This window comes from Nicotiana tabacum, chromosome 17, assembly GCF_000715075.1.
Source record: "Nicotiana tabacum cultivar K326 chromosome 17, ASM71507v2, whole genome shotgun sequence".
In the NCBI taxonomy this organism is placed as follows: Eukaryota; Viridiplantae; Streptophyta; class Magnoliopsida; order Solanales; family Solanaceae; genus Nicotiana; species Nicotiana tabacum.
The window spans coordinates 52,952,850-52,980,739 of record NC_134096.1 but is presented as its reverse complement, the minus strand read 5'-3'; the positions used below and the strand labels follow the sequence as shown (position 1 = coordinate 52,980,739).

Below are 27,890 nucleotides of genomic sequence, written 5' to 3'. Positions count from 1 at the left end.
TCATTGAAAATTTCATTTGTTTTGGTGTCTGATTCGTAGTTCTAGGTGTTATTTTGGTGTTTTGATCGCGCAAGCAAGTTTGTATGATGTTTTTACACTTGTGTGCGTGTTCGATATGGTGCCCGAGAGTCTCGAGTGAGTTTCGGATAGGCTAATGAAGATTTTTTGAACTTAGGAAAATTGCTGGTTTACTTTCTGTTGGTTTCTGGTGAATGCTTCCTCGTGATCGCGAAGATACTCCCGCGATCGCGAAGAGTAGTTTGGTATTGGAGTGGATTTGATCATTGCGAACGTGAGGTTTTGGCCGCGAAGGCAGAGCAGTGGGGGATTTGCCCTTCGCAAACGCGGCCACTCCATCGCGAACTACCAAGTTAATTGGTAATTAATTAGAATTGGACAAGGTTGATGAATCTTACCACCAACGTGGCAGCCCAGGAAGTAGTTAAAAAGCCACTAAGTGACTCATATAATACATGGAAAGGTGTCAGATTATAAGAGTACACAACAAGGTTTATATTCTCCTTATACTTTTGAATGTAAATAACATATATGTATTCGCTTTAGCATTCTTTAAGCCTTTTGAACGTGATTTACACAAATATATGGACTTTAGCAATAGAAGCTAATCTGGCCGTGAGTTTCCATCTTCCTACAACTAGTTTGATTCATGTTTCATCAATATGAATTCATATGTTGCCTTAAAAATCCAAACTGAATCTTTTATAGAAGAGTGGCTGATCGTGAGCTCATGAAAGAGCAAAACAAATATGTACCAAGAATTGATAACGTTGGTTGATTGATTTTGTAAAGCGTAAATTGCAAATTCTACGAGAATCGATTCAGGTATGTTAAGGATATCCCTTCTTTTCCTTTGGCATGATCTATACGACACGAACGAAACGAACAAATGCACAATTTCCATAAATGACTCTATTCATAGAAATATTAGGGGTGTCTATATTCTTGATTCCCCATGTGAATTATTATTATATCTTATGTTCATGGGTCTCAGAAAAATGCGTATTTGATAAAAAGTATCCGACAAGCATATTATTTTTATGACATTCCGAGAAAATCTTATTAACGTATTTCTTATGCATTTCATGCATTTATACATGTACATTGACCCATGACCAGATGCGTTATATATGCGAATATATATGTACTTAAATGTATATGGGATATGGGAAAAGGCTACGGCATTATATACGCACCACCACCTGATCAGCTGGTATACGTTGATGATTTGGCCACAATGGCCAAAATCATATGATGGGATTCCCTCATAGGCTTGATGATGTTATGAACACATATACCTATGCATGTTATGATATTTATACTCATATTCATGATGTTATAAAAATAAAATAATTCACAGAGTTATGCAGACGTACATGTCGAGTCTTTTACTCCATGTTTCTCTCATGTCTATTATTTACTGATTTTCATTCCTTACATATTCAGTACATTATTTGTACTGACGTCCCTTTTGCCTGGGGATGTTGCGTTTCATGTGCACAGGTCCTGATAGACAGGTTGAGAGTCCTCCAAGTAGGCTATCAGCTCAGCGGAAGATGTTGGTGGGCTCCATTTGCTCCGGAGTTGCTTATGTGGTCAGTAAGAGTAGGACATGTACTGATTAGTATGGCGGGGCTCTGTCCCGACCTTTATGACATTTCTGTACCCTTAGAGGTTTGTAGACATATGTCGTATACGTGAAAGATTGTACGGCCTTGTCGGCCTATGTTTTGAATTTATAAATGATCACGTTGGACTATTATGCCCGTATGTCACGTGTATATGATGATGTAATAAGAAAGATACATTACGTTGATACTCGCTTGAGTAAGGTACCGGGTGCCCGTCATGGACCATCGGTTTGGGTTATGACACCATTATATTTGTGTGATTATAAAAGATTTTCATTAAGAGTAAAATAAAAAATATAAAGTTGGATTATTTTCAAATATAAAATGTGTCATTCTTTTTTGAATGAACTGATAAAGAAAGTGTGTTATATAAATTGAAATAAATGGAGTATTTTGTGAACTTCATTAACCGCCGCTAAAATAAAACATGATTTTTTTTCTAGTAAACCTTTTATCTAATAATTTTCTTAACTTCTCCAAACGTGATTCAGAAAGTCCACATTGAGGACCCAAATTTGATTTGTTAGAAAAAATAGTTTTTGGGCCTAGTATACCCATAAGGGTGGTTAACTAATAAGTTAGCCCATTAGTCAATCTAATCCTAACCCTAGGTGTAGTCTATATAAACACCATTACGTGTGTTTGGAGACTAATACACACAATAAAGAGTGATTCGGATTAGTAGTTCTCTGCATCAAAATAAAGAGGGTTTTATGCTGTGAAGATAAGAGTTCTATCCACCACGTGAGGATTCCCGTTGACTAGTAGTTCGACCCAGGTTATTGCACTCGATCCGCTTCCACTTTGGAGATGACTACCATAAGTATCCTAAACTAGCAATTACATTATTGGTATCAGAGCCGATGAGCTCATTTTCTGCTTGTGTAATTCGTTTTTGCATAGTATATGAATTTTAGGGGTTTTTTTACATGTTAAATATGTATATTGCATGCATTATTTTATATTTAAAACTGCTTGTTTTGTATGTGAAATCTTAAAAAAATTACGATATATGTTGAACATAAAATTTGGCCTTATAGCTTGTAAGTAATTAAAGTTTTAAATTTTAGGGTTTCATAAAAACGAGTTTAATCCTAAAAACTCAATACTCTGTATTTCATGCATTTTTTGTGAAAATCAAGTTGTATAATATGTAACCCATATATTTTTAGCAAAACAATATTACGTGGCTTTGCTAATGATTTACTTCTATTTTACAAAGGAGAGCTGGAATCAGTGCAAATGCTCTTCCAGTATTTTCAACACTTTTCACAAGTGTATGGGGTGATAGCAAATGTGGACAAGAGTTCAATATATTTTGGGGGTGTAAAACCTCATATTTAGCAAACTATCCTGCAAACATTAGAATTTACAAAGGGTGAAATGCCTTTTAGATACCCCAGGATTCCACTTAGCGCTAAAAGGCTATCTATTATTCAGTGTAAACCTCTCCTTGAGAAGATGTTGGCTAGAATTAAATCCTAGACTACAAGGTACTTTTCATGTGCTGGCAGACTACAGCTGATTAAGTCTGCCTTATTTTCTATACAAGTGTTCTGGTCACAGGTATTTGTATAACCAAAGAAGGTGATTCAACTGGTGGAGACTACTTACAGAAATATTTTATGGACTTGAGGGAGTGATACTTCAAAGAAATCACTTATAGCATGGGAAAGACTCTGTCAACCAAGAGTTGCTGGCGGCCTTAATATACTGGATGTCTACACTTGGAATCAAGTTGCTATTGGCAAACTACTATGGAATGTTTGTAGGAAAAAAGATAACTTGTGGGTTAAATGGATCCATACCTATTACACAAAGGGAGGTGCAATATGGGGAACTAAAACAGTACATGCCTCTTGGATGGTGCAAAACATCTTTAAAGCAAAAGTGGTATTTGAGCAAGCAGGCTTAACAGAAGATGTGGTAGCTAGGATGAGTACTTATTCAATCAAAAAGATCCATGGGCTTATTAGAGGTAAGTACCCAAAAATACCACGGAGAAGACTACTATAAAACAATGTTGGAGTGCCAGAGTGGCTTTTCATACTCCTTCTGGCACTACATAGACAACTTCAAACGAAGGAAAGGATTGCAGGCTGGGAAAATTTAGAAGATATGATATGGCCTCTATGCTTGAGAGAAAATGAGGATATTGATCATATGTTGTTTAAATGTGATTATGCAAAAGAAATCTGGAATAAACTGTTGCAATGGCAAGATGTAAGAAGGGGGGCAGGGGACCGACAAACTGAGGTACTATGGGCAATCAGATATGCAACTAGAAAGAAGGAACATCAAGAAATCTATAGAATGGTTTTGGCTGATGGTGTTTATCACATTTGGCAGGAAAGGAATGCGAGGATATTCAAGATGCAAAGAAGGGCAGCTCATCAGGTGGTAAAGCAAGTGATACCGGAGATTCATCAGAGATCAAGTAGAAGCAGTAGGCTCGGTAGATATCTGGAAATGTTAAATTTCTACCCATAGTTACAGGTAGGTGGTGTAAATAGAGGTTACTTCCGGGGTGCAAGTTTAGGACCAATGTCTAAACTGCACACCTTCAATTTTGTTGACACAACTATAAATATTTCCAAGTGGTAATATAAAATTGTTAGTTACCCCAAAAAAAAAGCTTTTGAATTGAGAATTTCCCTTCCTAATCAACTCTGAACTTCCCGAAATTCAATTCTGACTATGCGTACAAGTCATAAAACATAAAGTGAAGATACTCCAGCCTCAAACTGCCGATCGACGTGCTAGAGCTCGAAACGACCGGTCGGGTCGTTACATTCTCCCCTACTTAAACATACATTTGTACTCGAACGTGCCAAGAATCGTTCCAGGGTTGCTCATAATCGTTGTTTAACACCTCGTGCACCTACCCGTTCCACCACAACCCATGTGAGCATGTTAGCTTAATCCAAACTGAATATCCTTCCTGCGACCTTAACCCATAAGCCTTAGAACCAAATTCCAAGATTCGAAATTGTCTGCGAGACCTGATTCTAACTTTCGAACACCGTATCAATCTAAACATGCTGAACCCAAAACATGATCATCCACCCATGTTGTAATCACACATTGCACCGCATAATTTGTATGCGCATACTAACATCTTCCAACCATAAGAGCTGCAACTTCACTAACCTGATACCTATAGTATACTTCATAACACATATAAGCCCTATTCTAATCCTCGCAAATACTACGACGATGAAAGAGATGTGTAGAATCTCATAATCACCCGCCAAATCATTAACTCGTGGAATTCCCCCACTCAACAAGAACCCTTGCCTCATCCTGAACTAAATAGTGACATTTTCCCTCTAATATACCTTATATAAATCTGATTGCATTGGTTCCAGGTCCAACAACCTCGTGTCCCCCAGTACAAGGTGCTCGGCAATAAGCCACCTTAAACGCCATCTAAAATCTCATATGACGCCACCAATGCGCCAACAAACTACAACTCCAATATGGCCCTTAAGGAATAATGAACTCTAGCAAAGAACTACCCATCCCACATAACGAATAGGACAGCCAAACGAATACTATGTACCTATCTCAAAGGTGAGAAATAGCACACACAAGCTATGTACAAGGAACTGTACCCAATATGATATCGTTGCGGCATGCAACCCGATTCGAACATCATACCCGTGGCTGCGCGCCACCCAATCCACACATAACAATTAATAAGGAAATACCTACTGATCCAAACTGCTCATACCTACAAAATACCTGAATATCGACCACAACCACACCAAGTTTATAAACACAACCCTGGGGAGACGGATAGCATCATGCGCTACAAAAGCCAAGCACGACTAAGGTGCATCAAACAACCGACATCTCGAAAACTATCTCGCTTATATAATACCACAAGCTACGCTGTATCACAACACACGCGTGAATACTCAAGTCGCCTCACAACCCATATGACATAAAAGAGTAGCACCTAAAATAGAAAATGCTAGGAATATCATCCACTACACTCGAAGAATCATCCATAAGTAATGTTATGCTGACTAACCATATCTGACATGGCATAGAATATTCATTCACATTAGGCCTACCCACAGCCCTCAAAGTTGATTCCTATCATCTCCAAATTGTTATATAACCTCCCAAAGATACGCAATGACCCTATCCATGACACATACGATCGACCGTCAAATCCGGAACAAACTTCCATAGTCCACAACCAAAGGAATAGAGTGTCTCTTAGATATAAATTTTCCAATCAGCGATAGTACTAGAATCTCCATACCTAATTCAATCACTGCCCCTTAAATGACTGACACACCATACTTATATGATCACTCGTGAGAGATACTCCCACGACCTTCCGTACCAGGTAGCAAATTATGCACATCCATACCACCAATCGTACAAATTCTATAATGCAAATCAAGAATCTGCCAAACAATACACAATGCCTCTTACGCAAAACCATCAGTACAATTAACACTACATCGGCTCGAAACCTTTCACTTAACACGTTTCAGAAGAAGAATAGCCACCCACAACCAACTTCCCACAACCGCAGAAAATGCAAACCTCATGTCGTGGTCTAAACTGCCATAACTCTTCCGGGATCTATTTAGACATAACCAAGCCATCAAAATCAAATATCTTTGAATCAATCAAATCACAGTGGTTGTCAAGCCCGCATGTACAATCACGAATCACTTGTATAGCCTTACTACACCAAAGGATCTGATCATTTCCACAACCATGATGATTCAAACCATTACTAACTGACTCAACTTCTTCCAATTTACTCTTGACTTGCCTTCAAAATAATATCCCTAAAACACATAACTGACCTCAAACGACACTCATCCTGAGTGACCCAAATCACGAGACCATATCATCTCAATAACGATAAGCCATCTCATACCCTCCTCATGCACTCAATAATATCTTCCACTTGTCCTGAATGATCTTCTACAAATCTGAAGATGTTTCCTTCCATCTTTCTAACATCGCACCGCAGACCCGATGACAACATAGAAATTCTCTAAGTATCCTTCACACTCTACCGCAAAACCAGAATCCTCAGCCACAGCACGAACCTGAGAATCCTTAAGAACCACACCTTAAATCTTGAATCCATTAGTACTATTATTGAGAGTCGCTCACTCTAATTCAGTCCTGATTATATATAACTAGACAACTAGTGCTCCGTTAGCACATGAATGCTTCAAAGAAGCAACCAAATGAATCATTTCCCTTGTACGTCACACTCTCAAAGAAATAACAATTCTGAGTCATTCCCCAACCTTCACATAAACTGATAAGGCAAAAGTATAGCAAACACCCATAAAATCCCTAGCTCAAATCACCCCATACGTTCTCTTCCCTTAGTCACAACTGATCCATCAGCGTACCGATGACCGAAAATTTCACAGGCACACAACCGCGTGACCTAATCGTAGGCAGTGTCCCCCACTTAACTTTATGCTACAATCACATAAATCAAGACCCCATAATGACTTGATGATCCCACACTGTTACTCGACCAACTTCTCGCAAGCTCTTGTTGCACTAATCATAACACATCCCGAATTATCAACCACCATCGCACGCTCAACCTCCTAGGGGACATACCATATTCTTCGAATGATCCAAGCTCACATCATAATACATGTATCCCATGATTGACACAAAGTAGAATACTTCATAGGAACCTCGTCAAAACCACGCAACCACTAACCTACTCACAAAAGATAACACACCTGTACAACCCCATATCGACATCTTCTATCGATATTGCCATGATTACAACCACCACGAAATCAGTTAATTCTCCTAAGCCCACGCTCGCTTACTAGCTATACCCACTTGTTCGTTCCCATTAACATTCGCTAAAGATTTAGCGATATGTTCAAAACTCGAAGTCGTATTACATCCCGAGAAAACTCTTCCCATCGTATCCAAACTTCCAAAGCACAAAATCCACCATCTCAAACGAAATACATGACTTAGTACTTTGTTCACCATGACCATAATCGCACCAACCTTCCTCAAAGCATGTGGTTATCCTACCACAAAATCCATACGATACACTAACATTCTCACTCCGAGTTAACCATCTTATGAAGCGAACTACTTGACCTATGTTGATCATACTCGGCCTATTAGCAATTCAACCATTACGAGATATCTCCCACCATGTCCTTACTCCTACTCCGCTGTTAAAATACAGCCTCAAATTATAATCCATCTCTGATAAGCACTTCTTAGAAACCATTCACAACATCCTTCCCCGAAGGCAAATCAAAGAAAACCCTAACACCGACGAGCTTTAATGTATTCAAACAAGGACAACGACACAACATCACAAATGAGAATTTCACCAAGTTCAAACACCCCCCATCTCACAACTCCGTCAGCTAACGCCTGAATATCCATAGTCCAGTTACCTCCCCTCTGCCGGGATTAAATGCCGAACCTCTAAACCATAAGCCGAATAATCCTTCTTACAAGTCATTCACTGTCGTGACACATAAGTAAGCACCCGACCATTTAAACCAACACAGCGGGATAACAACGCATGAACATCATAATACACTGTGCATAGCCTTGAAACTGTAGGCAACACTAACATTGAGCTAAAAGGATAGGACACGCTTTCACAAGGCGACGATAATAGCCTGCCCGAATATGCAGGGAGAAATATCTTGCACCACATCTACAGTACCACTACAACTCCTCAATAACCAATTGATTACAAGAGCTCAACATCGTATAAGAATGAGTAGGAAGGAAATGAAGGCATAAGCTTCAATGGAATCAAATCGCACGACGAGGAATCAAGAAGAAAAGTGCTCTTAACGGCCCTGTAGCCTCTCGAAGATAAGTACAGGCATTTCTGTATCGATCTGCAAGAATCTACTAGACTTGCTCATGACTCGTGAGACCCAAGTAAACCTAGAGCTTTGATACCAAGCTATCATGACCCAAAATCCACTATAGCACGCGATGGCGCCCAACGTCGCTATTAGACAAGCCAACGGTGAACTATCACATTAGTTATTCATTTTAATTACTTTCAAAATCATAAATTTTATTAAGTAAAATGTTTAATCTAATACCATAGTTGAGCCCCTCGATAAATCAATAGACTCGCTCTATGACTGTAGAAACCAAGGCAGGTGCATGTCTGGACAAATTCACTGAATCTGACTGCATACTCTAACACTGTCATAGTACCCTGACACACGTGATCAAACTCCGCGTGTCGTGCATCCCTAAGGGTCTGAGGAACAAACTCTCTCAAGAATAACTCTAAAAATCGAGTCCATGTTAGTGAAGTTGCATCGACTCAGCTACCCTCCTCGTACACTCGCCACTACTGATATGTTGCTCCCTCAACTGGAACATAGTAAAAGTAACCCCACTCGTCTTCACAATACCCATGGTGCGGAGAATACGTTGGCAGTCCTCAAGAAAACCATGTGCATCCTATGAAGCCAAACCACTGAAAATAGAAGGGTGATACTTCTTCAACATCTCAAGTCTAAGCTGCTACTCAGATGTTGTTGCCATAACCTCGAGCTGAACCGGAATAATAGACTGTACTGGTATAACCCTGCGACTTGATCAATGTAGACCCGCTACTCTGGGGTATGGGCCGTGGGAGTCTGAACTCTTCCCTCAGCCTGAGGTGCAAGTGGAATCAACCCTGTCTAAGTTAAGGTACCGAATATGCTCAAGAACTGTACGAGGGTCTCCTAAAGTACAGGGGTGGAAACAGGTGCCTCGGGTGCCTGCCGCCCAACTGGAGCTATTGGTGGCTCCTCTGTCACAACTCGGGCAGGTGCTCTGGCTGCACCACATTCCCTTCCTTGGCCTCTACCCCGTCCTCTCGCGGCTCTAGGAGGGAGGGCGAGTGTCTGATCGTCGAATCCAACAGTGTGTGTCCTCACTATCTGTGAGAGAATAGAAAGTTAAAGATTCAGTTTTCTAAGTCAACCAATTCCCACGATAAGGAATCAAAGAAGTGAAATTTTCTTAACAGTTTTGTAGCCTCTCGAAGATAAGTACAGACATCTCTGTACCGATCCGCAAGACTCTACTAAATCTGCTTATGACTTGTAACACCTATGAACCTAGAGCTCTGATATCAACTTGTCATGACCCCAATTTCTCTTCGTAGGATGTCGTGATGGCACCTAGTCTCTACAACTAGGTAAGCCTAACATTTAATATATCTTGACAGATATTATTAAAAAAAATACTAAAGCAAGTCTGATAACTGATACAATCTTCTAAAATAGAATCTCAACAACACACTTCCCAAAACTTGTAGAACTAAGTCATAAGCTCTAAAGTAATACTAGAATGACTCTGAGGCATGCTGATGCCGAGCAGGTATACCATGAAGTCTCCGGAATGCAGCTAACAGTCGATCACTAATGTCCGGCACGAGCAGACGTACCTAGATCTGCACAAAAAGATGTGCAGAAGCGTAGTATGAGTATGCCACAATGGTACTTAGTAAGTATCAAATCTAATCTCGGTAGAGTAGTGACAAGGCAAGGTCAAGACACCTACTAGGATATAATAAATAGAACAAAGACATAATAACAAGAAGCAATGAAAAGCGGAGCAATAAGTAATATGAAGCAAGTTAATAACATAGACTAATGAAATGATTGCAAGTATAGAGATAACATAAGGAAGTAATTGAAAAGAGCCACAATGTTCATATACGGACAAGAACTAGCGAAACAAGGAAGAATAAAACAAAAAAGAGTGTTCCCACCAAATAACTCTTTGCAACATGAGATAAACAACAAGAATCATAATGAGGTACCGCCTCGTGCACAATAAGAATCACAACCGAGGTATCGCCACGTATATAACAAGAATTGCAACCGAGGTACCGCCTCGTATTCACATTTCTCAGTTTCAATCACAATCTTTCCTTATACCGTCGCGTGAGCCTTACATTTAAATAGTTTTGAAAACATTTTTCCCTAAATAGCTACACGCACTTTAGCCTACCTTATGACTCTGCATTGCTTCACGTAATTGTTTTACAAGAAACACGCACATAAGTCCCACCTTATGCCGTCGCATGCATATTAACCCCATATTCTTATATCGCCCCATGCGCGTCAATATCACATCACAATAACAACTCGCACCACAAGTGTTCATATGTCACAACTTACCAACAATCAACAATATCAATGTTTCCACAATAATATCCCATGGCTCCACCACAACATGTACAAGAATATAAACAATAACAATGAATGAAATTTCTCAACAAGAAAGATGTCTCAACAATTAATACTTCACCTCAACGTGATAACGACTTTCATAACTTCAATACCCATAACTCAACAATGAGTAACATAATGTGTAACCATGATACTAAATAAGAATAACTCACAGTATAAGAGATAACTTATACCGATGACTTCAAATAAGGATAATCAATAATGAAAGAGTTAATATGTAACAATGACTTCAAATAATGATAATCAATCAATGAAAGAGATAACATGTAACAGTGACTTCAAATAATGATAATTAACAATGAAAGGGATAACATGTAACAATGAGAAAGCCAACAAGTTCAACTAAAGCATAAGAGTAAAATATCAAGTAAGATGTGAACAAGTATTAATAAAGCCATTAAGGCACGTGAAGATAGACTAGCACAAATAAGAGTAGATTGACTATGAGAATTTAGAACATGATATGACAATTCAATTAAGGCATGGAAAGAGTCTAAATTTCCTAAACCGGTCAAATACCACATACAACCCGTTTACCCACTCGTCACCTTGCGTACATAGCTTTCATATAACACAAATGACAAAATCAATCCCAAATCCTAAGGGATAGTTCCCCTACACAAAGTTAGGCAAGATACTTACCTCAACTAGGCCAATTCAACTCTCAAAAATAGCCTTTTCCTTAAAATTCGCTTCCACGCGGCTCAAATCTAACCAAAATCGACTTAATATCATCAAATAATGAGAGAATATGAGATGAAATCCCAACTTCCAGCCCTTTTGATCAACTGCTGATATCGCAATTGTGATAAGTGTTCGCAAATGCAAACCCTCGCATTTGCAAAGAATTCATCGCAAATGCGGTCTTTGACCAGCATATAAGGACTTCGTAATTGCGAGAAATTGGTTCACAAATGCGAACCCTTTCCCTTCGCAAAAGGGATAGATTAGTCTCAAATGCGAGCTACCCAAAATCATAAATCACTTCGCAATTGCGAGCCAGGTATCCCAATTGCGAGCCAAGTATCGCAATTACGATACCTGAGGCCCTCTGTTAAGCTCGCAATTGCGAACCTCGTGTTCACAAATGCGATACCTGAAGCATTAGCACACCATATTCTGCATTTCAGTTCAAAACCTTTCGAAATATGTTCGAAACGCATCCGAGCCCCCGGGGCTCCAAACCAAACATCTACACAAGTCTAAAAATATCATACGAACTCGCTCCCATGATCAAAATACAAAAATAACATCTAAAACTACAAATCAAACACTAAAATGCATAAGTTTCAAAGTAAATTTCAAGAATCTCTAGAATTACAACTAAATATCTTAATCTTATCAAATCAACTCGAATTGATACCAAATATTGCAGACAAGTTCTAAATAGCATAACAGACTTATTTCAACTCCCAAAATTAAATTACGAATTCGATAGCTAAAAGTCAACCTATAGTCAAAGTTTTCAACTTTAAATTGCCAATTTCGGCAAAACAACACAAATCCACCTACGAACTTCCGAAATCAATTCTGGGCATACGCCCAAGTGAGAAATCATGATACGAAACTATCGTATCCATAAAAATACTGTTCCGTGGTCGTTTTTTATAAAAGTCAAAGTTTGATCAACATTTCTAACTAATGCTTCTAAGTCAAGAATCAAAGGGTCTGAATCAACCCGAAAGCTTTCCGGAATAAAATTAAACAACCTGATAAGTAATAAAATCATAAACCTACATGTGTGAAGCAACAAAAGGGGTAACGGGGTGCAATTACATAAAACGACTGGTCGGGTCGTTACATATTTGCATGGAACAACCTGAGAGTTTTATTTAAAAAGGCCACGAACATAAGGTTTGTAGTCTTTTAAAGTCTATTTGCTGTCTTAGAAAATATTCTAGGCAGTGGTATGTACACTTTCATAGTGTAATAATTTCTAGTGGCTTCACAATGATCCATGAAGATCATTGCATTTATACTAAAATATATATGGGAAATTTTTTAATTATGTCATTATACGTTGATGACATATTAATAGCCAGAAATAATATGGAGTATTTAAATGAGGTTAAAGGCCTGGTTGTTATTCCATTTTAAAATGAAAGACATTGGTGAAACAACATATATTTTGGAGTAAATATTTTGAGAGAATGTTCAAGAAAATTGTTGTCTCTTTCTCAAGAGAATTACATCATAAAGGTTCCTGAAGATCTCAATATGCATAATAGTAACCCTATTGATACTCCAATCAACAAAGATAATACCTTAAGTATTAAAATATATCCTAAGACCCCATAAAAGTGGAGAAAATGAGTCGTTCCTTATGTCAATATAGTTGGTAGTCTAATGTATGCAATATTGTGCACTAGACCTGATATCTATTTCGTAATTGGCTTGGTAAGAAGATATCAATCCAACTTTGGCCCAGCACACTAGAAAGCAGTTAAGAGGATCATGAGGCACCTGAAGGAAATTTCTAATTATGCACTTTGCTATGAGGGTAATGACATGTGCTTTGGAAGAAAGAAATTCCACCTCTAGATATATTTTTCTGCTCAATAATGGTGCTATATCATATAGTAGTAAAAAGCAATCATGTGTGACCTTATCCAATGAAAGCTGAATTTCTGGCTCTATCTTCAGCTACATAAATGAGAAAATGAGAGAATGATTTTAAGATTTCCTTCTTTTGTATATTCAACAGAAATCTGTGTTTTGTCACTGTACATACCTAGGATTATATACAAAAGGGACGAAATTGTACATAAAATAAAATACAAGGAAGAAAAAAATAATTAATTAAAAATACATTGTGTAATGTGCTAGCACTATGGGAATATTATGGAACAATATAGTAATGGAAATAAACAATTAAAGTACATGGTGTAATGTGCTGAGCACTGAGAACTAGGGGAATATTCTTGAATAATGTAGTAATTGTACTTCATAATTAGAAAGTCCTAGATATTTTTCTGCAAAGCTTCATCGTCTCCAACCCCCCCCCCCCCCAAGTTGGAGGGGGAAGGATCACACCCAACTTGCCCAATAAATCACGATGAAGAGGCCCTGTGAGTGGTTTTGTGAAGAGATCTGCCAATTGGGCAGAAGATCGAACAAAAGATAATGAAATCAGCCCGGCTAAATATTGTTCTCGCACAAAATAACAGTCGATTTCAATGTGCTTCGTCCGTTCATTAAAAACGGGGTTTTTCGCTATGGGAATTGCTGCTTGGCTGTCGGAGTGAAGGGTGACTGGAAGAGAAATAGGAATTGACAAATCCTCAAAAACACGAACCAACCATGTACGCTCTGCGACCACTCACCTCATGGATCGGTATTCGGCCTCGGCCGAACTGAGTGAGATTGAAGTTTGATTCTTGGATTTCTAAGAGATTGGAGAGGTGCCAAGGGAAATGTAAAAACCACTCACCGACTTCTTCGAGTATGGGCAGGTTTCCCAATCGGAATCATAAAAGGCTAGGAGTTTGAATGATGAGAAAGAAGACATAAAGATTCCAAGCCCAAGATCTTTGAGCAAATAGCAAAGCACACAGAATGCTGCATCTAGGTGTGGCTGTCTTGGGTCCTGTATGTATTGGCTGAGGTGCTGGACCGTGAAGGACAAGTCTGGCTGGGTGTGAGTGAGGTAGTTAAGTTTTCCAAAGAGATGACGATACAAGGTGGGATCCTTCACTGGTTCCCCTGTTTGCGTAGACAGACGAGTAGATGAATCAAGTGGAGAAGAAACATGTGGAAAATGAAGGGAGTCAAATTCTTGGAGAAGGTCTAAAGAGAATTTGCGCTGAGGAAGGATGAGTCCATCTATTTCTCGGATAACTTCCATCCCTAGAAAAATATGTAAGTCCCCGAGATCTTTAATTCTGAATTCTTGATTGAGAAATTCTTTCAACGCATGCAATTCTGTACTGTCATTTCCTGTCAAGAGTATATCATCCACATAGATAGCCACTATAGAAATGGAAGAATCTGACTTTTTATAGAACAAGGAATAGTCGATTAACGAGTGAGTGAATCCCTTAAAGTTCAAAGAAGTTGTAAGTTTAGTATACCACTGTCGAGGTGCTTGTCGTAGCCCATTAAGCAATTTCTTTAACTTGCATGCATGAGTAGGTGAAGGAGGTACAATCCCAGGTGGGAATTTCAAGTACACTTCTTCGTTTAGGTCTCCATGTAGGAAAGTATTATTCATATCTAGTTGGTATAGACCCCATCCTTTCTTTACTGCAGTGGCCAATATGCATCTGATTGTGGTCATTTTAACCACGGGTGAAAAAGTTTCATTGAAGTCTATGCCCTCTTTCTGTATGTCTCCTCTAATGACTAATCTCGCCTTTAGTCTTTCCACACTGTCATCTGAATGTTGTTTAACCTTATAAACCCGTTTTCATGGTAAAGCTTTCCTCCCAGGTGGTAATTCAACCACTTCCCAAGTCTTATTAAGTTCAAGAGCCTCAATCTCTTTATCCATTGCTTTTTGCCACCCTGGGTGATGTGCTGCCTGTAAATAGTTGAGAGGTTCTTGTATATTGGACAGTGTGTTTAGCATGTGTTGATTAGTAGAAGATAGTCCACTGAAAGATATACAAGTAGGTGTAACAGGTGTGAGAAAGCAAGAGTTGCTAACATCTGTGAGTTGTAGTGCATTACAGATATAATCCTTGAGATAAGATGGAGTTGTGTGTGGTCTGGTAGACTTCCTAATAAGAACATCCATCATATGATCATAATTTAGAGGAGGAAAAGCATGTACAAATGTATGTGATTGACTAGGTGATACTGGAGAGAACATAGAAGAAGAGCTAGAGGAAATAGGTGTGCTAGGATAAATTGAAGAAATGAGAAAAGAACATAAATCAATTGATGATTCAGTAAGCTCTTGGGAAACTTCAGTGTGAGGTCTGGTAGTAAAAGGTGAAAGTTCTGGAGTCTGGTTACTTACACTAACTTTAGTAGTGGGTAAAGAAACATCAGAAGAAGAATTAGACTTAATAGAAGCAAATGAAAATAATTCTTCATGAAATACAACATCTTTAGAAATGAAGGGCTTTAAATTCTTGAGCTTCAACACTTTGTAACCCTTCTTTCCATGAGAATAACCTAAGAACACACAAGGAGTAGCCCTTGATTCAAACTTAGTTCTATGATTTGAGAGAGTGGAAGCAAAACAAAAACATTCAAAGCATCTAAGGTTAGAGTAATTTGGCTTGCTTTTAAAGAGAACTTCGTAAGGAGTTTTAAATTTTAAAATACTTGAAGGAAATCTGTTGATCAGATAGGTTGCGGTAAGAAGGAAGTCACCCCAGTATGATTTAGGTATGTGTGATTGGTATAACAAGGCTCTGATGTCTCTAATAGATGCTTGTGCTTTCTCTCCACAACTTTATTTTGTTGTGGTGTGGACACACAAGTGGTTTGATGAATAATATCTTGTGACTGAAAAAATTCTGATTGAATGTTCCCACTTCCCAATTCAAAGGCATTATCTGACCTTATAATTTTAACCTTGCTGTTAAACTGTCTTTCTACCATGGCTAGAAAGCCTTTTAAAATAGTGAATGCATTGGATTTGTTAGTTAATAGACAAGTCCATGTTCCTCTACTGAAATCATCAACAATTGTAAGAAAATATTTAAAAACCATCATATGTAGCACTATTGTATGGTCCCCAGGTATCCACGTGATTTAATTCAAACACTTTCTTGGTAGAAATAGAACTAGAGGGAAAAGAAAGTTTGGATTGCCTTGCCATAGGACAAATAATACATGGAGTGGAAAATTTAGAATAATTGGATATAGAAACTGATGAAACATTATTCATATTGCTAAGGGATATATGGCCTAATCTGTAGTGCCACAACTTTTTCTTTACACTTGAATCAGAAAAACTAAAACATAACTGTAAACCATGATTGGAAACAGAATTCCTTCTTAGAATTAAAACTCTTCTAAACTTAGGTGAACTCTTAGACACTGTTGTTGTATGTATGGATCTGAGAATGTATAGGACTCCTTCCTCTTTACCAATCTCCAGTGGGATCTTCATTGAAGGGCCCTGTAGAAGGAAACATGAAGAGGGAGTAATTAAAACATATTGCTTGAGTTGTCTGCACAACTTGTGCACAGACAACAGATTATATTTAAAGGATGGAATGTAAAGAATATTTTGCAGAATCAGATTAGGCAAAAGAGAAATAGTTCTTGAATGAGTGACTTTAACTCTGTAAAAGTTTGAGAGTTTAACCATGAGCGGTTCAGGCAAGATTTTTAAATCTGTGAAAGATCATTTGTTGAAAGACATATGTTTTGTTGCTCCACTATCCAATATCCAAGAATCATCATTGATTTAAATTTAACATGCAAAAGAGTCAAAGAGATTGGTTATACCAGCACAACTCATATTTGCTGCAACATTAGAGGTTCCTGCATTATTTTGTCCCATTTTCACTTACTGAAGGAGCTGCAGTAGTTTAGCCACATTCTCCTTGGTAAGGTTCTGACCTCCTGTTGCATTTTCTACTCCCTGATCACTTTCCTTATTTGAAAAGAAAGCGTTGTTTGCCTGGGCACCTCCCTGAAACCTTTTATGCTTTGTGAACTTGAAATCTGCTGGAAAACCATGAATCATATAGCACTTGTCTATGTTATATCCAGGCTTCTTGCAATAAGAACAAATTCCTGCATTTTTCTTAGATTCAAAACTTGTTTTCTGCATCTTGTTCTCATTAAATTTCCTGAAGTATCCCGGTTGGTTTGTAACAATAAATGAGGCAGATTCCCCTGAGTATGCAGGGGTAGCATGTATCTCCCTTTGTTTCTCATCTTGAATCACAAGAGAATATGCATGTCCAATGGAAGGTAAAGGTGATGACAACAAAATGTTGCTCCTTACCCCAATAAATATGTCATTCAGTCCCATTAAAAACTGCAGTAGTCTCTCATCTTGGTGTGCTTTCAAGCTTTTGACTTTTGCTCCACACCCACTCTTACAAACACAAGTAGAAAATGTGTTGAGTGCATCTAGTTCATCCCATAGGCTCTTCATTTTGTTGAAGTAGTTTCCATACTTGAATTTCCTTGCACCACTGAACTTAGCTCCTTTTGTAGTTGGAACAACTTTGCTCCATTTGCTTGACCAAATCTGTCTTCTAGGTCACTCCATAAATCCTTTGCACTCTGTGAATAGAGAACACTCTCAGCTATCTCTTTGGACAAGGAGTTGAGCAGCCATGAAAGTAACATGTCATTGAATCTAGCCCAAGCTTGCTGGATTCCAGTATCAGCCTTAGGGACAACCAGGGTACCATCGATAAATCCCAGCTTGTTCTTTGCAGACAAGGCAATAATGACTGCCCTTCTCCAACCTCCATATCCGTTTTCATCAAAAGCTGAGGACACAAGGTTCATCCCTGGATAGTCAGAAGGATGAAGGTAGTAAGGGTGAGTAGAGTCAATCACTCCTGAAGCAATGGTAACTACAGGTGCAGGAGCATTGGTGGTGGTAGTAGCAGAAGCTAGAGTATCAGCCGACTGTGGTGAAGAATCCATAGCAGACAGGCTTAAGAGAAGAAGAAAAATGAAGAAGGAAAGATGATTTATGAATGAGAAAGAAGAAAATGATAGCAGAATCAAACCTGCTCTGAAACCATGAGAAAATGAAAGAATGATTTGAAGATTTCCTTCTTTTGTATATTCAACAGAAACCTGTGTTTTGTCACCGTACATACCTAGGATTATATACAAAAGGGACAAAATTATACATAAAATAAAATACAAGGAAGAAGAATATAATTAATTAAAATACATTGTGTAATGTGCTAGCACTATGGGAATATTATGGAACAATGTAGTAATGGAAATAAATAATTAAAATACATAGTGTAATGTGGTGAGCACTGAGCAGTAGGAGAATATTCTTGAACAATATAGTAATTGTACTTCATAATTAGAAAATCCTAGACACTTTTCTGCAAAGCTTCATCGTATCCAACAATAAAAAGCTATTTGGTTAAAAAGGATTCTTGGTGCATTTGATTGGTGATGCAATAAGTGCTGATCAAATAACTGTCTATTTTGATAGTCAATGTGTAATATATTACAAGCACCAATGATTCGAAATATCACTCTAAAACCAAACATATTGATATCAAGTTCAATTATAAGAGACATGGTAGCACGCGAGGAAGTGAACGCACAATATATCTGCACAATAAAAAAGGTTGCAGATCTTTCACTAAGCCAATTCCTAGATGTGTGTTTATTGAACATGCTAGATCTCAAGGATTAAGTAGGCTTTGATATGTTGCCATTGGTTGATTGTTTCATTTTCCCAAACGTTCGCAGATATTTATTCTTTTTAAAATAAAATAAATTTTTAATTTTGCATACACTTATTATTTGAATGTTTGTGTACATTCTGATTATGAATGTTTTTTGTACATTCGTATTATAAATGCTTATTGTGAATAAATTTACATATTATTGAAAGGTATGTCGAGTAGATAGATGTCAACCTTCTCATACAAGTGACCGCCTCCATCAATTTAGTATTGATGGGAGATGAGATGAGATTTTGAGCAAATTATCATACAAATAATTTCAGAGCGCACGAATTAAAAATCTTTAGCGCGGATAAAGGAATGGCTAAGGTCATTTATTGTTTTTAGTGAAAATAGATTTTACCTAATCTCCCTTGAGAGGCCAAATGAGAGTTTACATTTATTGAGTAGATCAAGGAACTCAATTCATATATATATATATATATATATATATATATATATATATATATATATATATATATATATATATATATATATATATATATATATATATGATGTCTGCTTATATAGTGCAATATTATCTTATGAGATAAAGACATACGCTCCATGAGAAAGGAGAAAATATTGTAGCACATGTTTTCATATCATGTATGCAGATATCGACCAAATAGGTTAGCGTAAGTTTTATCTCAGCATATTATTGTGTGAGAATCCCAATTTGAGTACCCTTACGACTCCTATTAGTGCCTCAAAGCTTGATTCGATGTTCGCTATCTTTGTAAGTTACCAAATGACCATGGAAGATTCGGTTTGGTGAAGTATGACTAGAAAAGTGAATTGAATTCAAGTTGACACACTCGTAAGAAGAGGAAGATCATTAATGGTATCTCATTTATTTTGTGTTTGTTGGTACCCGTTAGGACTTATGAGTCATATTGTGAACACAAGAAATTATGATGCATGAGATCTAGCAGGATACTTTGATTCAAATAATCTAAGGAACTAAGCATACTTTGTATGGTCTATTTGAAGTTTTTCATGACGATGACGAGAGGTTATATATTCCTAACAAATGTATAGCAACGTGCTCTCATAGTGTGCTGGTCGCACAACCTATTTATCCACTATGAATGATGATGAGAAAGAAAGGAAATATATTTTCGCTTAGTTTGATGGAGCTTAAGCACTCCTGTGAGTTGTGTGGGCCTAGTACACCCATAAAGGGTACTAGCTAATAAGCTGGTCTATTAGGCAATCTAACCCTAACCCTAGTTATAGTCTATATAAATACCATTATGAGTATTTGGAGACTAATACACACAACAAAAGGGTGATTAAAGTTAGTAGTTATCTGCATCAAAATCAAGAGGGTTTTAGGTTGTGGCGATAGGGGTTCTATTCACCACGTGACGATTTCCTGTAATTTGAGTTAGGTTGTTGCACTCGATCCGCTTCCGCTGTGGAGAACCACGGTAAGAGTCCTAATTAAACTAGCAAGTACATCATGATTCGATCAAAATTTACTAACACATACGAAATCAAGTAAGGAAAGGAAGGGTCAAACCAGCTAAACCTTCCTCCCTTAGCAGTAGGCATTTGCTGTCTCAATCTCTTGTACAGTTTTTTTTTTTTTTTTCATTAATTCTGTTCACCAAAGATTTGTACGTTTTCAGAATTTCACCTTTCCATTTCTCCATTGTTACTATCTGGCAGGCTCAACGCACGCATATACTTAGAACGATTAATTTAAGCTACTTGAGGAAGAAAGTTACAGTCAGTGTGCCAACACCCAACAATTTTTACTGGTGGAGGACAAATATAGCCAAGTAGAATAATGTCATTTTTATGCCCTCATACAATTAATTAAAGAGGGCCGAAGCTATGTTACTTTCGCTCAACACCCAACCATTTTTACTTTCGCTCATTTTCTATATGTCGCTTTAATTAAAAATTTTGGTATAAAATATTTATCACTTTAGAAAATAAAAAAGGTATTAATTATTTTTTTCCCATTTTCACGCTTACCACTGCAAAGGCATTTAACTTTAATTACCCATTTAAAGAATAAAGATAAGGAGAATTTAATCAAATACCCCTTATGATTAATTATTTTAAATAATTTTCTTAATTGGTATGCCAAAACCTTAAACACAAATAAAAAAGGATGAGAGAGAATAGTACCTTATGAAATAATAATAAAAACTACAACCTTTAGAAACATATAGTAGAAGAAAACCCTAATAACACCCTAAACTAACTGAATTGATGTTTTTTTTTTTTTTTTTGGGTAAATAAACTGAATTATATTGATGTTATTTTGTCCGAACATTTCTCTTTCAATTAACATGTTACGGTAAAAAAATAAAAAAGAAGAAGAAGAAAAAGAAAACCACGATATATAGCATATTTATAGTAAGGAAACTACTAACAGAGACCAAGGTCTATGAACAACCTGATATATTTTCTTTTGAATAACATATAGGTTTTGTTTTTAGAGCTTGACAATCTCTGGAATGTGCACTGGATACCTATCAATGCAATCTTGCCATGGTCCATCATTTGGTGTCTTTATTGTTCTATTACATTTCCAAACAGCACTATTACACTTAAATCCACTCCCAAATGCTATCTGCCAAACTCTATCACCTTTCTTCATTCTCCCTTTAGCTTCAATATAACTCATCTCATACCATAGTGAAGAAGATGAAGTGTTACCAAATCTATGCAAAGTCATTCTTGATGCCTCTACATGTTCAGCAGACAATTGTAGCTTCTTTTGAAGCTCATCAATAACAGCCCGACCACCCGCATGAATACAAAAATGTTCAAACGCTTGTTTAAAATCTGGAATATAAGGTTTCAACTTGGGATTAAAAATTTTCCGACTAATAAGTGTGAGGAGAAAAAGGAGTTGCTCTGATGCTGGAAGAACTAAAGGACCAATTGTAGTAATGTTGGATTTTAAAGCTTCTCCTGCTATAACCATAAGGTCTTTTGATAGATTAATACCAACTTTTCCTTGTGGATCTTCTTGTTCAAATACACATTTAAATGCCTTATCATCTGCACCCTTATGTGTTCGGACCACGTGCATTAATCTGTACTTGGCTCTGTATCTATCGCGTCTTTTGCTGGACAAGAGTATGGCTGCACCACCCATACGGAACAAACAATTTGGGAGAAGCATTGCTCTCTCTGAACCTTTGTAATAATTAGGTGTGATAATCTCAGTGCTTACAACTAATGCATTTGAATTTGGATGGACTTGAAGAAGGTCTCTAGCTAAATCAATTGAGATTAAACCAGCACTACATCCCATGCCAGAAAGATTGTAACTTTTTATGTTACTTCTCAACATGTATTTGTTCACTACCATTGCTGATAAAGATGGAGTTGGAGAAAACAAGCTGCAGTTGACAATAAGAATGTCAATATCCTTTGGCTTGAGTCCTGTTTTCTTCATTAGGTCATCCACTGCTGAGAATATGACCACCTCTGCTTCACCTCTAGCAGCTTCCATAGTTGGTGTTGGAGGGATATAATGAATAGCAGGAGGCAAGCAAGTTTCTTCTCCAAGGCCAGACCTGTAAGAAAAATATAGAAAATTTACAAAGTAAGAAGAAAGGCTTGAAGCCTGAGAATAACTTTGAAAAGATACTCCTTGTCTATTTGGAAAATAGTGACAAAACATGATACAATAAAATCATGATACAACAAAATAGGCTATAGTTTCTAACATCAGCTAATTTTGAAAACGTGTTTTCTTTCTCAAAAATTATATTTTGGTGAGAAGCAATTTGTGTTTGAAAAAAAAAAAATTGAGCAGCAATTAGTGTGCCAAACTTTTTAAAAAGTAAATCTAAGTGTATTTTTCCAAAAATACTTTTCAAAAAGTGTTTCAAGGAATAAGCTATATTTTTTTACTTCTCAAAAACTACTATTGCTTCTACTCAAAAATATTCGTTTTCCTTCCACAAACTTGGAAAAACACCTTAATTTTGAAAAAAATACTTTTCACCAAAAAAAATAAATACAGATTCACACTTCAAAAAGGCATGAACTTGTAGAGTTGAAAGAAAACAATTCACAAAGTTATCTTATTTCATAAACAGACATGTTAGTGTAAATTTAAAACCAAAATTTATATGTATATTTAAATTCATATTTTAATAAGATTAAAGATACCATTTTTACATATATAAAGTCTTCAAGCTATTTTTTGTTAGATAATCTCACTTCGACATCTCTATAATATCATCTCTATATAACAGTCATTCACTATAAACTCGTAACTGATTTTTATATATATTATGTAATAATATATGTTCTCTATAACAGTATTTCACTATAACAACCAAAAAATATCAGAACAAACGATGCTATTATATACGGAGATGTTTGACTATATTACAAACTATCTAACAATACCTTTCAAGAATACGCATTTGGAACTCGACGCTCTTGGGATTATCCTTCAAAATGAGCCTAGAATGTTCCATGAAAGTTGAAAATGGGACTCGGCAGGTAACCGGAGCTTTGTAACATGAATAATCTACTAGATAAATTGATCGAGGTTTGGACATGAAGTAAACAGTGGCTATGAAGATGATGAGAAAAGAAGAGCATAGGATTTGAAGAAGATCAAAGTGGAGTGAATTCCATATTCTTAGCAATTCTTCAGGGCCAAGTCTTAATACCTCTATGGTAACACCAACCATAATAGGCACAAGCAAAAATGTTAGAATATGATTAACAAGATATTGATAGCCAAGTTTGACATATTTGAGCTTCACTGAATTAGAGAAACTTGGGACTACTTCTGGCATTTTGTCTTAAAGAAGAAGAAGGAGAAGGAGAAGAAGAAGAAGGAGGAGGAGAAGGAGAAGAAGAAGAAGAGAGGAAGAGAGGATGAATAGTGGTGTTAGAGCTAATGAGAAGAAGGGGAAGATTGTGGTGATTTAAAGAGAAGAGGGAAAGGGAAATAAATGGAGGGCAGATGAGAGGATTAAATGAAGCAACGCTCTCTTAGCTGGAGTTTTTTCTTTTGTGTCCTAACCTCATTGTGATCATTAATCTTCCAACCACTCTGCTATTTAATTTATATATTTGTCAATTTGGTTAAGATCAAATGACGAGTAGATCAATTTTACTATTCATTACAATATTCTTTTAGCTATATGATCTTTTTTTTTAATAGGAGATTGATATAAAATATAATAGTGGAGTACAAAATATCCTTAAATAAAAGTCTTTGAAAGATTATTACAATATTTTATTCAAGTTGTAACTGGCCTTACTCTGAAACCACAATAAGTTTTCAAAATTATGTAATTCATATCTTTATCCATGTAGCGTCAAATCTATGCTCTACTAGCTACCTAAGGTAATTCTACCTTTGTTTATACACAAACACATTAATAAAAGGATTTTACTTCAGAACCACTAGAGAATTCTAATTGTTCATCTTTAAGAAGGATAATCTATTTGGTCTATTTCATGGTCCATGTGAAAGAAGATGAAGCTTACTTTTGGTTTTGTTAAACCAACCAAGTTAAAAAAGTTTAATTTGGGCAACTAGCTTTTGAAGTGAATATTGATGTCATTGCATACATCAATATGGTCATTTTTCAACTATAAATAGGTGCCTCTACCTTTATTTGTAATCACACCAAAACAAAGAGAAAGAGAGTGATTTACAATGTAAGAAGCAAAATACTCTCTGAGGAAAAATATAGAGAATTTGAGCAGTATTGTAGTGAGGTGAAAAGATCAAAATAGTGTTATTTCTTTTGAGTGTTTAGTGGTCTTGGAGTATTTTACTCGGTACCACAAATTATAAAATTCTCACTATCGTAAAATCAGTTGTTCATCTCGGGCCTTAGTTTTTTCCTTATTCAGAAGAATTTTTCACGTAAAAATCTCGGTGTCCTTGTTTCACTTATTATTACCATTGGTTACAGTATTTTAGTAATCCACATTTATTATAATCGTATACCGTGAATATTATTTCTATGCGAATTAATTTTCCCAACATAATCTAACCAGATAGAAGTTCCGAAACGGAAAAACTTCAAATATTACAGATTTACAGTGATGTATGGTCATGAGCTACATGTGTTATGAGCCTTTTGAGTTTTGACCGTGAAAACACGATAAAAATTAGGTCATTTAGGTGATGGAACATAAAGGTTTGATTACTTCAAAATAATATGAGAGTACGTACCCAAAATCATACAGAAATTAGTAACTCCACAAAATAAGAAACATATTTACGTTATACTATTTATTCAAGGTTGATATTTTATATTTCAATGCCACATAAGAGAGGTGATTTGTGTGGTGTTCAATTTTTACGTGCACTGATTATAGAAGGATTTGGTTCTCTTAAGTGTTCCTTAACCTACTGTTGCTGAAATAGTAAATGTGAAAAGTAAAGAATACAAGTATTTTTATGTGAAAAACACCCGGCTCAAAAGGTGAAAAAATCACGACCTACTACTAAGTAGGATTTTTTCCAACACTTCACTAAATCGTTGAGCCAAAACAGTATTTACAAAGACTCTTTGTAAACCTAAGGATTACCTCTAATCCCGTTATGGCAATCAGTCTCTAACTGTTGTGACAACTTCAAGTTAACTCTAACTTGAATACTCAGAGTACCTATTACAATTGTTTCTAGATAAAGCTGAAAGGTACAATTTAAAAACCACCTACTACAATTGAACTAGAATAAAAGACAGACACTTTTCTTCTATCTGGTTCATGTAGCTTCAGATTCGCACACTTGAATCACTCAAGAATTGCTTGCAAAATGCCTTCCTATTTTGTTCTCAACTCACGTTTAACTTCTGCTTTTGTGCGTACCTGTAGAATGAGAACATCCTGCAATATATAGAGTTAGTAGAATAAGAAACAACTAGAGTTCTAATGTTACTCTTCCTTGGTGGAAAAGTTCTAGTTATCCTCAACTTCTAACTCCTCCCTTATCTTGGATAGTGTTCTCTTTGAGTAAGGAGTCATTCTCCTTATCAAATATGCAACCTTTTCTATCAGGAGATATCAGATATAATAACTTAAGCTTATTTCCTTCACGTGCATTCCTCATGCTCGAATCTGCCCGTGTATGTGTGCACAGGAATGAACATGGTTCATGCTTGAGCTTCCTTTGTCAATCTTCAGAACAAAACTTCACTTGGGCCAATAAATTTCCTCTTTTTGATGATGACAAACTCTGTACTTTTCATAAGCTTAGGCCGTGTTTCAACTCAGCCTAACATCAACACAATGTTAGAACATTTTACCTTTTTAAAATCACTTATCATCAAGGACCAAGTTCATTAGGTTATAAACATCACTGTCCAATGTGAAATCACAACCTTTTTTCCTTTTTGGCATCATGGAAAAGTTGCATAATAATGTTAGATAACCAGATTTTACATAGAAATTACTCATAGCCACTGGGGCTACTTCACATGTAATCATGGATTATCATCATATATCAATCTAAGGATATTAGCCATATAAGAAATATAAACAAACAGTTAGAGCAAAAGACGGTGAATTTCATTGATTGATAAGATCCTACCACAAAGCATAAGAAGAAATAAAAATATTGGAACATGAGCAAAAGAAACAAAAAAAAATCCCGAACTAGGTCACTGGTTAATCTATACTAGGCTAGGAGGCTTAAGGCTAGGAAGGACCAGGTTCTTAATTTTTGGCTTGGAGTAGTTTCAGCATATCGTGAAGAATGCCATCATTCTTCTCCTTTTCTTTTGCCAGCTCAGCTCTGAGAGCATCTCTCTGTCTCTACTTCTGCCAACCTCTTCTTTAGTCTATCAATCTCAACATCCTTATCCCCACTCTCTTGCACCAAGGCTCGCACTTTGCTATACACTAGTACCTTTTTGGATGAACCGGGTTCTTTAGGAGTGCTTTGGACTTCATAGTCACAAGCAGTCAGAGTATTTGTCCCAAAATGTTCCTTGCTTGTACCAACCTCCCATTTCTTGATGGATACCTTGAAGTGTGCAAGTACAGCCGTGAGAATAAAGCCATAGGGTATGGCATGCATATTGGTGCAAGTCAGAACCCTATCGAGAAGCTGGATAATGAATCCAGGCCAATTGATTTGCCTCCCACTGTCGAGATATTCCATATGGACCAGGTCCATGAATGTGGCAATGTGCCTCCTTTCCTGCCTAGGCAGCACAACTTTGTTAACAAATTCGAACAGAACTTTGTGGGGTGGCTTCATCTCACTTTTGTAAATAGCCGTGGGCTCAAGTTCCTCTTCATTGTCACCAAATTTCCTAGTAATGTCAAGGGCAGTTTCTTATAATCATTGTACCCTTCAGCAGGTACACCCAAGATCTCTCCCAGCTCTTTCTCATCAAAAGTTACTTTCACCCCCTTTACCACACTGGTGACCCTACCACCTTTTATCTCATAATTGGCCATAAACTCCATAATTTTATTTCTGGCCAGCCTTCCATCCATCTGAAGGACCATGTCCTTCCAGCCTTGCAACTGTAACTTCTCCAAAAGCATCACCATTGCTTCCTCCTCCAAGTCCCTAAGGAGTCTGCCTTTCAAGATAGTCCTCTTTCCAAATTTGACCATCTTGTCTTTCTCAGCATCAGAATCATCTTCTTCTTCCTCTCCACTCCATTCTTATTCCTCCA

At 36.9% G+C, this 27,890-nt stretch overlaps 2 protein-coding genes across 2 annotated transcripts; both read right to left on the bottom strand.

Annotated features, from left to right (window-relative positions):
- Positions 1-17,968: 17,968 nt before the first annotated feature.
- Positions 17,969-18,475, bottom strand: LOC142171851 (uncharacterized). Its single transcript, XM_075235555.1, has one exon. The coding sequence runs from the start codon at positions 18,473-18,475 to the stop codon at positions 17,969-17,971; it is 507 nt and encodes a 168-aa protein (XP_075091656.1).
- Positions 18,476-21,584: 3,109 nt separating this feature from the next.
- On the bottom strand, positions 21,585-24,155 carry LOC107784643 (3-ketoacyl-CoA synthase 6). Its single transcript, XM_016605800.2, has 2 exons — positions 23,635-24,155; positions 21,585-22,790 (listed from the first exon to the last, which is right to left on the bottom strand). Exons 1-2 carry the CDS (start codon positions 24,030-24,032, stop codon positions 21,698-21,700), a joined length of 1,491 nt encoding a protein of 496 aa, XP_016461286.2. The 5' UTR covers positions 24,033-24,155; the 3' UTR covers positions 21,585-21,697.
- Positions 24,156-27,890: the final 3,735 nt, after the last annotated feature.

Coding starts and splice junctions, on each gene's coding strand:
- LOC107784643 (XM_016605800.2), bottom strand. CDS start 24,032: ATGCCAGAAGTAGTCCCAAGTTTCTCTAATTCAGTGAAGCTCAAATAT. Junction 22,791..23,634: donor CAAATGCGTATTCTTGAAAG/GTATTGTTAGAT, acceptor TTTTTCTTACAG/GTCTGGCCTTGGAGAAGAAA.
- LOC142171851 (XM_075235555.1), bottom strand. CDS start 18,475: ATGGATTCTTCACCACAGTCGGCTGATACTCTAGCTTCTGCTACTACC.